Source organism: Mustelus asterias, chromosome 8 (genome assembly GCF_964213995.1).
Source record: "Mustelus asterias chromosome 8, sMusAst1.hap1.1, whole genome shotgun sequence".
NCBI classification, from domain to species: Eukaryota; Metazoa; Chordata; class Chondrichthyes; order Carcharhiniformes; family Triakidae; genus Mustelus; species Mustelus asterias.
This window is the reverse complement of record NC_135808.1, coordinates 52,713,386-52,729,551: the sequence shown is the minus strand read 5'-3', so window position 1 is coordinate 52,729,551 and position 16,166 is coordinate 52,713,386. Positions and strand designations below refer to the sequence as shown.

Here is a 16,166-nt window from a genome sequence, read left to right as displayed (position 1 = left end):
ACTCACCCAGGGCCAGTATTGAACCTGGGTCCCTGGAACTGTGAGGCCGCAATGCTAACCACTGTGACACCGTGCTGGAGAAATTAATGGAACTAAAAATCAACATATCCCCTGGACCCGATGGCTTATGCCCCAGTGTTTTAAAAGTGGTAGCTAGGGATATTGAAATTATGGGTTTTGACCTTCCAGAGTTCACTAGATTTCAGAACCATCCCCGAAGAGTGGAAGGGAGCAAACGTCACTCTACGATTCAACAAAGGAAGGAGGGGGGAAATGGGGACTAAAGGCCAGTTAGCCTGATATCAGTTGTAGGGAAAATGCCAGAATCTATCATCGGGGACCAAGGCGGATTCCCCATCTTTGCCACAGTTAAAATGTTGGCAGGGTGCAGGAACGGTGTTTGTGGGGGGACGGCGGATGGAGGTAGAACGGCAAGGGGAACAGCTGCCCCTTAGGTATTTAACAGTTTGTTTGCTATTAATAGGCTGGAAGAGGGACTGGTGTCCTTACAGAAGAGCCACCTCAGAGAGAACTGCTGAACAATCAGAGGCCAGCAGTTCTCCAGCAATTCAGGACAGAGGCATGCGATGGACCAGGTCTTGGGTTAACATATGGAGGTCTTGCTGATGCAAAGCTGGCAGACTCCAGCGAGGGAGGTGGGGGAGGTGATGACGGAAGTGTGGGGAAGGGAAACTGGGGAGGATAAAACCTTAGATGAGCCCTTCAGTGAACCAAGGGAGGAAATCCCCCACCCATCACCAGTCTATTCAGAGAAAACTGCTGGGCTGACTGCTTGGTATTGGCCTTTCTCCCTAACCCCAATCCCTGCCCCACCCCCTGCCATTTAAGTCTTGGTAGTGGTGGGATGAGGTCCTTAAGTGGACATTAATTAGCCATTTAGAACATAGAACATTACAGCGCAGAACAGGCCCTTCGGCCCACGATGTTGCACCGACCAGTTAAAAAAAAAACTGTGACCCTCCAACCTAAACCAATTTCTTTTCGTCCATGAACCTATCTACGGATCTCTTAAACGCCCCCAAACTAGGCGCATTTACTACTGATGCTGGCAGGGCATTCCAATCCCTCACCACCCTCTGGGTAAAGAACCTACCCCTGACATCGGTTCTATAACTACCCCCCCTCAATTTAAAGCCATGCCCCCTCGTGCTGGATTTCTCCATCAGAGGAAAAAGGCTATCACTATCCACCCTATCTAAACCTCTAATCATCTTATATGTTTCAATAAGATCCCCTCTTAGCCGCCGCCTTTCCAGCGAAAACAATCCCAAATCCCTCAGCCTCTCCTCATAGGATCTCCCCTCCATACCAGGCAACATCCTGGTAAACCTCCTCTGCACCCTCTCCAAAGCCTCCACATCCTTCCTGTAATGTGGGGACCAGAACTGCACACAGTACTCCAAGTGCGGCCGCACCAGAGTTGTGTACAGTTGCAACATAACGCTACGACTCCTAAATTCAATCCCCCTACCAATAAACGCCAAGACACCATATGCCTTCTTAACAACCTTATCTACTTGATTCCCAACTTTCAGGGATCTATGCACACATACACCTAGATCCCTCTGCTCCTCCACACTATTCAAAGTCCTCCCGTTAGCCCTATACTCAACACGTCTGTTATTCCTACCAAAGTGAATTACCTCACACTTCTCCGCATTAAACTCCATCCGCCACCTCTCGGCCCAACTTTGCAACCTGTCTAAGTCTTCCTGCAAACTACGACACCCTTCCTCACTGTCTACCACACCACCGACTTTGGTGTCATCAGCAAATTTGCTAATCCACCCAACTATACCCTCATCCAGATCATTAATAAATATTACAAACAGCAGTGGCCCCAAAACAGATCCCTGAGGTACACCACTTGTAACCGCACTCCATGATGAATATTTACTATCAACCACCACCCTCTGTTTCCTATCCGCTAGCCAATTCCTGATCCAATTTCCTAGATCACCCCCAATCCCATACATCTGCATTTTCTGCAGAAGCCTACCATGGTGAACCTTATCAAACGCCTTACTAAAATCCATATATACCACGTCCACTGCCTTGCCCCCATCCACCTCCTTGGTCACTTTCTCAAAAAACTCAATAAGGTTAGTAAGGCACGACCTACCTGCCACAAAACCATGCTGACTATCACCTATCAATTCATTACTCTCCAAATAACTATAAATCCTATCCCTTATAATTTTTTCCAACATCTTGCCGACAACAGAAGTGAGACTCACCGGTCTATAATTCCCGGGGAAGTCTCTGTTCCCCTTCTTAAACAATGGGACAACATTCGCTAACCTCCAATCTTCTGGTACTATACCAGAGGCCAACGACGACCTGAAGATCAGAGCCAGAGGCTCTGCAATCACTTCTCTTGCCTCCCAGAGAATCCTTGGATAAATCCCATCCGGACCAGGGGATTTATCTATTTTCAGACCCTCCAGAATATCCTGCACATCCTCCTTATCAACTGTAATACTGTCTATTCTACTCCCTTGCAACCCAGTGTCCTCCTCAGCTATATTCATGTCCCCTTGCGTGAACACCGAAGAGAAATATTGGTTCAATGCTTCACCAATCTCCTCCGGTTCCACACATAACTTCCCTCTGCCATCTATAACTGGCCCTAAACTTGCCCTAACCAACCTTCTGTTCTTGACATACCTATAGAACGCCTTAGGATTCTCTTTAACCCTATCCGCCAAAGTCTTCTCATGTCCCCTTTTAGCCCTTCTAAGCTCGCTCTTCAACTCCCTCTTAGCCAATCTAAAGCTTTCTAGTGCACTACCCGAGTGCTCACGTCTCATCCGAACATAAGCCTCCTTTTTCTTTTTAACCAACAAAGAAACTTTTTTGGTGCACCATGGTTCCCTAGCCCTACCAATTCCTCCTTGCCTGACAGGGACATACCTATCACAGACTCGCAGTAGCTGCTCCTTGAAAAAACTCCACATGTCGGACGTTCCCAGTCCCTGTAATCTCCTAGTCCAACCTATGTTTCCTAATTCTCTCCTAATAGCCTCATAATTACCCTTCCCCCAGCTAAAACCATTGGCCCGAGGTTCATGCCTATCCCTTTCCATCACTAAGGTGAACGTAACCGAATTGTGGTCACTATCACCAAAATGCACACCAACTTCCAAGTCTAGCACCTGGTCTGGCTCATTTCCCAGCACCAGATCCAATATAGCCTCACCTCTAGTTGGCCTGTCTACATACTGAGTCAAAAAACCTTCCTGCACGCTTTGAACAAAAACTGACCCCTCTAACGAGCTAGAGCTATAACAATTCCAGTCAATATTAGTCAAGTTAAAATCCCCCATAACAATTGCCCTATTACTTTCACTCCTAAGCAGGATTGACTCCGCAATCCTTTCCTCAACCTCTCTAGAACTTTTAGGAGGTCTATAAAAGACTCCCAACAGGGTGACCTCTCCTCTCCTATTTCTAATCTCCGCCCATACTACCTCAACAGATAAGTCCTCATCAAACCTCCTCTCTGACACTGTGATACAATCTCTGACCAATAATGCTACCCCTCCCCCTCTTCTACCTCCTTCCCTACTTCGACTAAAACATTTGAACCCCGGGACCTGCAGCATCCATTCCTGCCCCTGCTCTATCCATGTCTCTGAAATAGCCACAACATCGAAGTCCCAGGTACTGATCCACGCTGCAAGTTCACCCACTTTATTGCGAATACTCCTGGCATTGAAGTATACACATTTCAAACCCTGCTCCACCCCACCTCTGCAATGCCGTGCATTGCAGTCCCCATCCATGCATCCCTCACTTTCAGCCCCACTACTCAGGATCCCTCCCCCCCCCCGAATCAGTTTAAACCTCCCTGCATGGCCTTAGCAAATTTACCCCCCAGGATATTGGTCCCCTTCTGATTAAGGTGTAGACCATCCTTCTCATAGAGGTCACACCTTCCCCAGTACGAGCCCCAATTGCTTAAGTACCTGAACCCCTCCCTCCTGCACCATCCCCTCAGCCATGAATTCAAACCTTCCCTCTCCCTATTCCTCTCTAAACTATCCCGTGGTACAGGCAAGAGTCCAGAGATAACCACTCTGTCAGTCTTGGCCTTTAGTTTCCACCCCAACTCCATAAATCCCTGCCTAATATCCCCTTCCCCTATCCTCCCTATGTCGTGTGTCCCCACATGTACAATAACTTGTGGTTTATCTCCCTCCCCCCTAAGAGTCCTGAATACCCTGTCAGACACATCCCGGACCCCAGCCCCTGGTAGGCAACACACCAACCCTGAGTCCCTACCTTTAGTTCCGACCCTCCTATCTGTCTCCTTAATTGTGGAGTCCCCAATCACAAGGCCCAGTCTTTTACAGCCCCTAACCACCTGAGCTTTCTCACTCGGCTCACCCCCAGAGATCTGCTCTCTATGCTCAGTTGATTCCTCCTCAACTGTAGCCTCCAGCACCGAAAACCTATTATGGAGGGGAACCGCCCCAGGGGATTGTCTTCCCGATTGCTTCTTACCCCTCCTCCTGGCATTGACCCAAGCCTCATTTCTAGGAGTTACTATTTCTCTATAACTCCTATCAACTTCCACCTCCGCCTCCCGAATTATGCGGAGTTCCTCTACCTCCCCCTCCAGCTCCTTTACACGCTCCTCCAGAAGCTGCAATCTAATGCACTTCTTACAACTAAAATCTCCTGAAACACTACTGGATTTCCTCACCACATACATCCCACAGGAGATGCAGCATACTGCCTGAACTGCCATCCCTGAAGCCATTACCAGCAAGAAAAAAAGAAAACAAAAAACTTCCCCACACTTCCCCAACTGTCACTCTCCACTGCAGCCCGAGCAACACTCCCTCAGTGAGACACCAACTGTCACTCTCCACTGCAGCCCGAGCAACACTCCCTCACTGAGACACCAACTGTCACACTCTACTGCAGCCCGAGCAGCACTCCCACACTGAGACATTTAAGTGTCTCAATTGGCCCACTGGCACATGGGTTACCCACATGCACCCCTGCCACTGGTACATTTGCTGTAGGGACAGGGAGAGGTGGATAGGCAATGGGCAACCTGTTCACTGGATTTAATGAGCCTTCAAACCCATCAAAAAGGATGGGTGTGCTTGTTAAATCCAGCCTGTGGTAAAAACGCACTTAGAGAAAATCCTAATGAAATTGGCAGAGTTAACGTGGATTTATGAAAGGGGCAGTGTAATGAGCTGTGATGATGTAATGCAGGTCAAATGGCCTCTTCTTGCACTGTAGGGATTCTGTGGTTTTAGGAGGAGAGGGAAGATCCATAAAGGGTCAGAAGTCCTTCCAGGCAGACACTGAATAGGCAGTGGGGGAAGGTAACCATTGCAGTCAATGGCGGCAAGTGTAAAACTGAGGGCCCTGATGCAATGCCGCAAGAACCTAATCATCTCATGCCAGTGGTCGAGGTGGGGGACTTTATCTTCAAACGCTGTAACCTAACAAGTAAATCTCACACCTCAAAATCTGCCTAATTCCATATATTCCCTTCACTCAGCTGCCATCAGTCTCCATCTGGCGTGATTAGGCCTCAAAATCATAACCTTGTGTCACCTTCAAACACATTTAACCTTCTGACCTGTTCCCTAATGTTAGCCAGCGCGCACAGAAGTGAGAGGGAACAGGACTTGGTGTGAGTTAGGATATGGGCAACGGAATAATGTACAAGTTGGTGAATTCAGGAGAGCTGAGCAAGGGAGGGGAAAGAGCACTTGACGACCAGCCCCTCCCTCAATCAATACCGAATACTTGTTGGGGGCGAGGGGGGCTGTTTACAAGCTTCCTCACACAGTGACCAGTGCTGCTCCTGGAAGGAACCTTATTTCATCATCACAGCTTGAAGCTTCCACATTCTGCTGTGTGGACACAGCAGAGTCCACACAGCTTGGACTCAACCAGAGGATTGCTGTCCGAGGCAGTCACTGCTGGACCAAACCAATGTGGTGTGGAGCACTCCTCCTATAAGCACTGTACCTTAAGATCAGAAATCTTTCTCTTGGTCATCTGTCCTAATGTCCCAATCAGCATCAAATATTCTCTGATTAATATCTGTGAAGGGCCTATGGGATCACAGAATCCCTACAGCAAAGAAGGAGGCCATTCAACCCATCATGTTTGCATCAACTCTCCGAAAGAGCATCCCACCCAGGCCCTCCCGTCCATCCATTGCCCGTAACCCCGTGCATTTACCCCATGGCTGATCCCCCTAACCTGCACTTCTTTGGACACTAAGAGGCAATTTAGCATAGCCAATCCACCTAACCTGCACATCTTTAGACACTAAAGGGCAATTTAACATGGCCAATCCACCTAACCTGCACATCTTTGGACTGTGGGAGGAAACCAGAGAACCCGGAGGAAACCCACACAGACACAGGGAGAAGGTGCAGACTCCGGGATGTTTTACTAACTTGCAGGAACTATGAGTAATCATAGAAACCCTACAGTGCAGAAGGAGGCCATTCGGCCCATCGAGTCTGTACCGACCACAATCCCACCCAGGCCCTACCCCCACATATTTACCCGCTAATCCCTCTAACCTACACATCTCAGGATTCTAAGGGGCAATTTTTTTTAACCTGGCCAATCAACCTAACCCGCACATCTTTGGACTGTGGGAGGAAACCGGAGCACCCGGAGGAAACCCACGCAGACACGAGGAGAATGTGCAAACTCCACACAGACAGTGACCCGAGCCGGGAATCGAACCCGGGACCCTGGAGCTGTGAAGCAGCAGTGCTAACCACTGTGCTACCGTGCCGCCCCTAGTAGTGCTTGTGTACACAATTTAACGGAGAGTTCATTTGACCAGGAGTAATGTCTCAACGTTTGCAGAGCTGTCGCAACTGGTTGCAGCATGCAAAGGGTTAACTATGAAATAAGTAACCGTGGCTTCTGCCAATGATAACAGTGCCTGAAACACACGTTCCTCTGACAGCAGGTGACGGTGGATTTGTGAAAGAAATCAGGACCCTTTAATCACCCCCCGGGCGAGATCGCCAGTCAGCAGCTGGGTCCCAGGCAACACCCACCCACCCTCACGTCCTCCCCTTCCCTGAGCTCCCGAGACAGCAGGACAAGCTGTCAGGCCAGCTGGGTTCATTAGCATTGTAATGCAGCCGGGCGCGGGGGGGGAGGCTCAGAGCCGCTGTATGGCGTTAGCTGTGAGGCCTTTCACTGACACTCAAGCCTCTGACCCTGGGACGTTGTCAGTGTCTCTTTCCTCCCAGCACCTCAGGCATCCGCACATCTGTTGCCAACTTCCTGCTCTCACTGGGGTATCACAATATGCGGACCATTGTAACCATTAATCATAGAATTAACAGTGCAGAGCCAGACCATTAGTCCCATTCTATTCCAGTACTTACACGCCACACCAGCCACCACTAATCCCACTTCACCTCGCATCCTTCTATCCCTTTCTCCTTCAACTTTCTCCATCTTCCTCTTAAATACATCGATACTATTCCCCCCAGCCACTCCTTCTGGTAATGAGTCCCACCTTTTCACCACTCTCTGGGTAAGGATGTTTCTCCTGAATTCCCGATTGGATTTCTTAGTGGGCATTTTATATTTATCACCCCCTAGTTTAGGGTTCCCCACAAACAGAAACATCTTCTCCACATCTTCACTATTGAATGACTTCATAATTTTAAAAAAGATCCGATCTCATCTGGGCTCTTTCAATTCATTCCAAATTTAAAACTATTTTCTAGATAATCGCAGCTTGTATGTCCCTGCAATTGTAGAGTCCAATCGGAGAACATGTACATCCTTCGTATTCATTCTGTGGATGTGGGCATTTCTGGTATTTGTTGCCTAATTAGCCTTGAGAAGGTGGTGGGGAGCTGCCTTCTTGAACCGCTGCAGTCCATGTGGTGTAGGTACACCCACAGTGCTGTTAGGGAGAGAGTTCCAGGATTTTGACCCAGCGACAGTGAAGGAATGGCGATATATTTCCAAGTCAGGATGGTGAGTGACATGGAGAGGAACCTCCAGTTAGTGGTGTTCCCAGGTATCTGCTGTCCTTATCCTTCTAGGTGGTAGAGGTCCCAGGTTGGCAGATGCTAAATGGGGAGGCTTGGTGAGTTGCTGCAATGAATCCTGTAGATGGTACACATGGCTGCCACTGTGCGTTAGTGGTGGAGGGATTGAATGTTTAAAGTTCTGGATTGGATACAATCCAAACAGTAGGTTTTAATTCACTGTACGTGCTTCTACCATCAGACATACTGATTTAAGGAACACTGTTTTAACTTTCCTTTGGCTTGTCTGATTTGCTCAACAGTATATCCTGATTGTGTGTTTCACTGCTCAAATATTGTGTTGTACATAGAAAAGGATTTGGCCATTTAACTCCTTGTGCCTGTTCTGCCATTCAATAAGGCCATGGCTGATCATGATCTAACTCCATGTACCCACCTTTCCCCCATATTCTCTAGTTAACAATCTCAGATTTTAAATCAATCATTGACCCAGCATCAATTAACAATGGCAGAGCGTTCCAAATCTCTACCAGACTTTGTGTCGCAGTGTCCCCTGCTCTTGCTGCTTTCCTACATTACATCATTGCTTTGAGTTCAAAAGTACTGAATTGGTTGTAAGGTACTTTGAGACGCCTCCCTGCTTAATAAATGATGCGGAGATGCCGGCGTTGGACAGGGGTAAACACAGTAAGAAGTCTCACAACACCATACGGTGTACCCTTCGTCATCCAGTACTCCCCCAGAGTGGAGAAGCTACGACATCTTCTCCGGAGCCTTCAACATGTCATTGATGAGGATGAACATCTCGCCAAGGCCATCCCCACACCCCCACTTCTTGCCTTCAAAGAACCACACAACCTCAAACAGACCATTGTCTGCAGCAAACTACCCAGCCTTCAGGAGAACAGCGACCACAACACCACACAACCCTGTCACAGCAACCTCCGCAAGACGTGCTGGATCATCGACACGGATGCCATCATCTCACGTGAGAACACCATCCACCAGGTACACGGTACATACACTTGCAACTCGGCCAACGTTGTCTACCTGATACGTTGCAGTAAAGGATGTCCCGAGGCATGATACATTGGGGAGGCCATGCAGACGCTACGACAACGGATGAATGAACACTGCTCGACAATCACCAGGCAAGAATGTTCTCTTCCTGTTGGGGAACACTTCAGCGGTCACGGGCATTCGGCCTCTGATCTTCGAATAAGCGTTCTCCAAGGCGACCTTCACGACACACGACAATGCAGAGTCGCTGAGCAGAGACTGATAGCCAGGTTCTGCACACATGAGGACGGCCTAAACTGGGATCTTGGGTTCATGTCACACTATCTGTAACACCCACGACTTGCCTGGGCTTGCAAAATCTCACTAACTGTCCTGGCTGGAAACAATACACATCTCTTTAACCTGTGCTTAACCCTCTCTCCACTCACATTGTCTGTACCTTTAAGACTTGATTACCTGTAAAAACTCGCATTCCAACCATTATTTTGTAAATTGAATTAGTGTCTTTATATGCCCTGTTTGTGAACACAACTCCCACTCACCTAATGAAGGGGCAGCGCTCCGAAAGCTAGTGGCTTGTGCTACCAAATAAACCTGTTGGATTTTAACCTAGTGTTGTGAGACTTCTTACTGTGCTTAATAAATGCCAGCCTTGATTTCAATCCTGCCAGAAGTTGCTCTAATCTTTGGTCTGTGCCCCTAATCTCTCCCTCTACCTTATCATTTCCTCTTGGAAACTTTGCACTAATTTGTGTAATCCCTCCTGGTAATGTAAACTTTGGAGTCCAGATATTATTATGGTAAAATCTCCCTCTGATGGCTAGTGCATCTCCCTATAGAATGATGCCCAGAGGTGAACACATGGTCTAAGCAGGGCTTTGAATAGTTAAATACCCAACTTGTAAACCCATTTGAAATTGGATTCTCTCGCTATATACGATGGTATTCCATACCTTCTTTAATTATGTTCTGTGCCTGTCATTAACATTTTAAAAAAATCTTTTATTACTGTTTTTATGCATTGCAGTAATTTATAAGTCTCCTATTACATCCTTTTTAAATCCAAAGTGGAGGACTTCATACTTGTCTCTACTGAAATCCATTTGCCACAGTTTTGTCTGCTTAATCGATCTACCCCTATCTCTTTCTAATTGCTTAACCTATCATTGTGACACCAGTGATCGTGAAGATATGGCTCTCTATCCAGTCTCCTACGCTGTTAATAAATGAGGGGCAGATTGGAATTGGCTAGAAGAAACATCAGTGTGTTGAGGGAATGATCCTGCAAGTGAGGGAGTGGGATTTGAGCAAGAAATCAGGAGTGTGTGTGTGGGGGGAGCGGGGGAGAGAGGGAGTGTTGGTTGGTGCCGTGGGAGAGATTGAAGTGGAGTGTGGGATCAGTTGTTGGAAAGATATTGGCGAGGATCTTCAAGGGAGTAACCGGAAGGTTGAGAAAAAGGTTGAAGTGGGGAGGGGGGAGGGGTGGGGGTGGGGATGGGGGGAGTCGAGGAAATGATTGAAAGGGGTTGAAGAGATCAGAAAGGGGGTCCTTGGAGTGATCAGGAGGTTGAGGAAGGAATACAGGATTTGAGGGAGAGATCATAGGATCATAGAAACCCTACAGTACAGAAAGAGGCCATTTGGCCCATCAAGTCTGCACCGACCACAATCCCACCCAGGCCCTACCCCCATATCCCTACATATTTACCCACTAATCCCTCTAACCTACGCATCTCAGGACTCTAAGGAGCAATTTTTAGCCTGGCCAATCAACCTAACCCGCACATCTTTGGACTGTGGGAGGAAACCGGAGCACCCGGAGGAAACCCATAAGGAGGAACTGGGGAGTCAAGGGAGTGATTTCCATAAATAAAAAGAAACAATAAAATGGGGAAATAAGCGTACCGGTCCAAATTGTGTTTTCCTTCTGGGTTTGATTGGGTGAGCAAGGGAGAGGTTGAGATGAGGGTTGGTGGGAGAGGAAGGTTGGGTCTGGGGATAGATTGGGGAAAGATTGAGGGGAGAGTGCTCGACGAGTGAGGGAGAGAGATTGACGGGGTCGAGGGGCAGGGTTTGGGTGAACGATCAACAGGGCTATTTGAGAGAGTGATCAGGCTGGGGGTTAAATGATGTGAGTGATTGGGAGGGATGATTGAGAGAGTAAGGGACTCCAGATCTCCCCGGCTCTCATTTAATGAAGTATTTTTGGAAGCTTACCTTGTTGATCAGAGCCTCCTGCAGCCCCATGAAAGGCACATTAGACCTGGATTTCCTGTAGGTAGACAAACACTATGGTGTGAGCTGTACATCTGGCTCAGGTTGTGCCGATCCACATCGGACTCTTCAGCACCAGTTATCCCTCATTGAAATGGGAATATCAACTGTATGGTTACAAAAGGAAGCTCTCCCTATCCGATGAAAATTGGGAGTCAGGCTGGGTAGCTGAGCTATGGAGATGGAGAAAGAATCGGCATCCACTTCTAGGGGGGGAATTTTCCCATCCCACCCTTCATGGGAATTGCAGCGGGCAAGGGGCGTGGATCATGCAAAGGTCCATTGACCTCAGGTGGGATTTTCCAGTTTTGGGGCGAGCCCTGCCGGAATCGGCGATAACTTAAGTCATTCATGCACACACACATAGCACCTGAATTCATCTTAATGCCTCTGAAGTGGCAAAGGAGAGACCTCCTGGCTACCATCTATTGATCCACGTTAGAAGATGCAAGTCTGGGACATTGGCAGATTTCCCGTTTCCAACAGTGACACCCAAATAATTTACTCCCACTCACTGTCGGTCCCATCTGGATCACCAATGTCACTGGATGCATTACTGAAGATCATATGCCAACTGCCCTGCACTGCTCCTTCTCCCACAATGGTCACCTTCCATGCTCATGATGCAAGTGATTATTTTTTACCTCTGATGAATTCTCTCCTGAGTTTACGCTCAGAGCAATGTTCTGGAGATTTATTTTCAACTCTCTGAGACACAGGAACCTTTCTCCGCTCCCCTTGTGACCATTCCAAATGGATGCCCCCTTATCATTGACTCCTCCAACCAGAGGAAATAGTTCTTCCCTATCCACTTCATCAGGAGCCGCCGTAACATTTAAACCTGCGCTAAATCTCCTCCTTACCTCCTCTGCTCCACTGGAAACAGTCCCATAATCGCCAGTCTTTTTCCTTATAACTAAGAGTTTAAACACCCTGGCAGAATTCAGATGAATCGTGCTCTGTGTTCTTTTTGCTTTAATGTCTTTGCTATAATAAAACATCAAAAAATAGACATTGTACTCAAATCTTTGCCACAAAATCAGCATTACCTCCTGGCAGTGAAATTCATCTCACCTTTGTATCCCACCCGATTTTATTTTCCGCTGACTTCAATAGAATAGAAAATCAGGCAACGTGTGCAACAGTCTCACAATTCCCTTTCACCAATTCTGCCAAAACCTGTTCCGTCACTGTCACTCCATGGCCCAATTCCTTTGTTATGGCTTCATTGAGCTGCCAATGGTGTTGGGAACGCTAGGTCTCTTTCTTAATCCATTCCCTTTCTTTAACTTCATTAAAATGTTTGTTCTTCCCAAGATTCATACATCTCTATTTTAAACTGCATTTGCCACCTGTCTGCCCATTACCTGTTCAACTCCTCCTGAACTCTTCTGCGCTGCTCCTTATTGTTTTTCAAACCTCCTACTCCTGTGTCATTGACAGATTTAGATACTTACGACGTGTCTAAATCATCTACACGTATGGAGAGTGTGTGGGAATGCCTGACCTGCTGAGTTGTTCCAGCTTCTTCTTTTTTTCAGATTTCTAGCATTTGCAGTAATTTATTGTTGTATGAGTATTTCTTTCCATTTATTAAAAAAAGAGGCTGTTGCCACTGCTGTTAAATAAATAGCAATTTTATTTCATGAATAATGTATTTGAGATGGAATTTTATTAAGTATTACTGGGAAGGTGAAGCAGTTACAATTATGAAACCATTCCAACTGTAGGCATAGGGAGCAAAGACTGAAGGTGAGAGTGTGTGAAGATCAATTGGAAAGGATGGCAAAGTGATGGTTCACAGTAAACCAATATCCCCTTCTGACAGGATAAAGGCTCAGAGCTTTGGTCCAGCACTAATTCCCCAATTAACTTAGTCGTTCATGTAGCCTGTGAGGAAGGTACAATCCTGGTCCATTCCGTGATTCTCGGTACACTGGGTCCATTAAACTCCCTGATGCTATGGGAGTAACAGAAGGAGCTTTGACAAAGGGTCATCTGGACTCCAAACATCAGCTCTTTCCTCTCCTTACAGATGCTGCCAGACCTGCTGAGATTTTCCAGCATTTTCTCTTTTGGTAACAAAGTGCGCTTGGGAAATAAACGGGACTGTCTGAATGGGGAGAAAATAAAAGCCCAATTTCTACAGAATTAGAAGATGATGTTCAATATTGAGAAATCAGATTTATCTGTTCAGTCAGGCATTGAAGAAGATTCCGGGGGTTAGGAAAAGGAGTCACCTGTGTAAATGAACGCAGCACTGCTGTGAGTCACAGATGGAGGTTGAGTATTTAAAAAAAGTTGTGTGTGACAAGGATGCTCAACTTTGATGCTGCTCAGAGTCTTAGGGCACCCAGGACGGCCACTGCTATTGCCCCTCACCCATGTTCCAGGTATGAGGACAAATTCGGGTAAACACTGGATTTAGAAGCACTGTGGTGTGTGGTCAGGTCAAATGTGATTCTTATCCTTGTGCGTCTGTGTGTTGTCAACACTGCTAGTACTTCAAATGAACAGCTTGCCGTGATTGTAAATCCAAGCCACTCATTATTACTGCGAGTGTTCCTGTTGCTGCTTGGTTCCATTATGTCTTCTGATCCAAAGAGACACGGCGCTGTCCTGTAGCATCAGACTGTTCACCTCACTGAAGCTGAGATCTTCAACACATTCCCCATTGACCTCCAGAATTTCATCCCCCAGTTCCAGCAATCCAGCATACAGTTTCTCAGCATTCTGGTCTGCCATTTGGTGAATAAATAAACCTAGAGGTGGTGGTTGAGGGAGGGCGGGGGGGAGAAGAAAAAGTGTATAAATTAACTTTGTAAAAATTGCGCAGGCAAAGGCCTGGATTTTCACTGAGTTGTGGAGAATCTACACAGACCTTTAAAACTGGTAGGTCACACACAGATCCTTAAGTTCCTCCCGCATTACCAATGGATCCCATTCTCACCGGTTGTGGGAAAGAGATCCACCCTCATGTGATCCACCCAAATTCAGCAGGGCCATCTGAACTCAGTCCTGAGGTTGATCAGACCCCATTTTCACTGGAGCTAGGGACTTTCCCCAGAGTATAGGAGTTGCGCATTGATGGAGTAATCATAAATGCCGTTGAAGGGTAGATAGGTTCTGTCGATTGTCCAGCTATGAAGGTATTCAGATCCCCAGCCCTTTAAAATTAAAATAAACAGACTGCATGTGTCAGTGAGAGGTTAAAAAGCACTTGGGCTGTGAAGTTTGAATCATCAGCCCATTAAAATGAAAAAAATAGACTGCCTATGTCACGGAGAGTTGAAAAAAATATTTTCTCACAGTTATGTTTGTTCACATTACCCCAAGGGATATCATTATGTTATAATTAATTTTGGCTATTTTCCACATTATCCCTATCATTATCTCAGTAGGGGGTCCTAAGTTCACAGTTTGATTGACAGCTCAAAGAGGTAGCTGTTTCTGATTTGCCTATTTCTATAAGGGATTAGAAACTTGAGCGCATTTAATGTTTTCTAATACCATAACATGTTGTTATGCATTGTTGGAACTTTATTTTATCTTAACATGCCCATGAGGTCTGTCTATGGTGGATACTGGGTGAATTGGCACAGAGAGTGTAATATCAAAGGGTGATGATGGGTGGATTTGCATAAGGTGGCATTAGGTCAATACGGGGGCTACAAGGAGCCATAGGGGTTGGGTGTGAGTTGGCATGGAGAATAGGAGGGGCCATTCAGGGTGGGCACAGGGCATGCACTGGCATTGATGAGACAATGGGGAGTGGGTCATTTTATACCGGTATGAAAATAAAGAGATGTTGCTGCAATTGTACAAGGTACTAATGAGGCCAAATTTAGAACACTCTGTACGGTTTTGGTCCTCTTATTTAAGGAAAGATATATTATCACTGGAGGCAGTACAGAGAAGGTTTACTAGGCTGATCCGGGGTATGGAGGGACTGCCATATGAGGAAAGAGGACCAGAGAGCATAGTTGCAGAATTACAGGGTGCTGATTTAAGACAGATTTGAGGAAGAATTTCTTCTCTCAAAGAGTGGTGAATCTTTGGAATTCTTTACTCCAGGAAGGTGCGGAGGCCGAGTCCTTGAATATTTTCAAAGCTGAGAATGATGGGCTTTTAATCAGTCGGGAATTAAGGGTTACAGAGAGAAGGCAGGAAAGTGGACTTAGTGAGTGTTATATCATCCGTGATCTTATTAAATAGCGGAGCAGGCTCGAAGGGCTGAATGGCCTACTCCTGTTCCCTTTACTTATGGTAATTGCTAATGCTAAATAGAATATGGTTCATGAGTATCTGGTTGTAAAACAATTTCACACAAGGTCAGGCAACTGGTCAGTAAGGAATGCATTTGGCGGTAAAGGTAGATGGATAATTTAGATTATGCAGATGTAGAGTGGATATGGGGTGTGGGAGGGGATTCAATGGGTGGGATGAGTCTATGATAGCGTAGAGTGTACATGGGGTGTGGGAGGGGATTAAATGGGTGGGATGAGTCTATGATAGGGTAGAGTGTACATGGGGTGTGGGAGGGGATTAAATGGGTGGGATGAGTCTATGATAGGGTAGAGTGAACATGGGGTGTGGGAGGGGATTAAATGGGTGGGATGAGTCTATGATAGGGTAGAGTGTACATGGGGTGTGGGAGGGGATTAAATGGGGGGTAGAGTCTATGATAGGGTAGAGTGTACATGGGGTGTGGGAGGGGATTAATTGGGGGGTAGAGTCTATGATAGGGTAGAGTGTACATGGGGTGTGGGAGGGGATTAAATGGGGGGTAGAGTCTATGATAGGGTAGAGTGTACATGGGGTGTGGGAGGGGATTAAATG

General features: G+C 46.8%; 1 protein-coding gene across 2 annotated transcripts in view; it reads right to left on the bottom strand.

Moving 5' to 3' along the window:
• Positions 1-12,945: 12,945 nt before the first annotated feature.
• The window catches only part of LOC144497164 (uncharacterized protein KIAA1614-like), a 90,534-nt gene continuing 87,313 nt past the window's right edge, over positions 12,946-16,166 (bottom strand). For both annotated transcript variants that reach the window (XM_078217967.1, XM_078217968.1), the window contains exon 10: positions 12,946-14,089. In XM_078217967.1, coding sequence (XP_078074093.1) covers positions 13,878-14,089 — 212 coding nt within the window. In that variant the 3' untranslated portion in view covers positions 12,946-13,877. The remainder of the gene's footprint in view (positions 14,090-16,166) is intronic.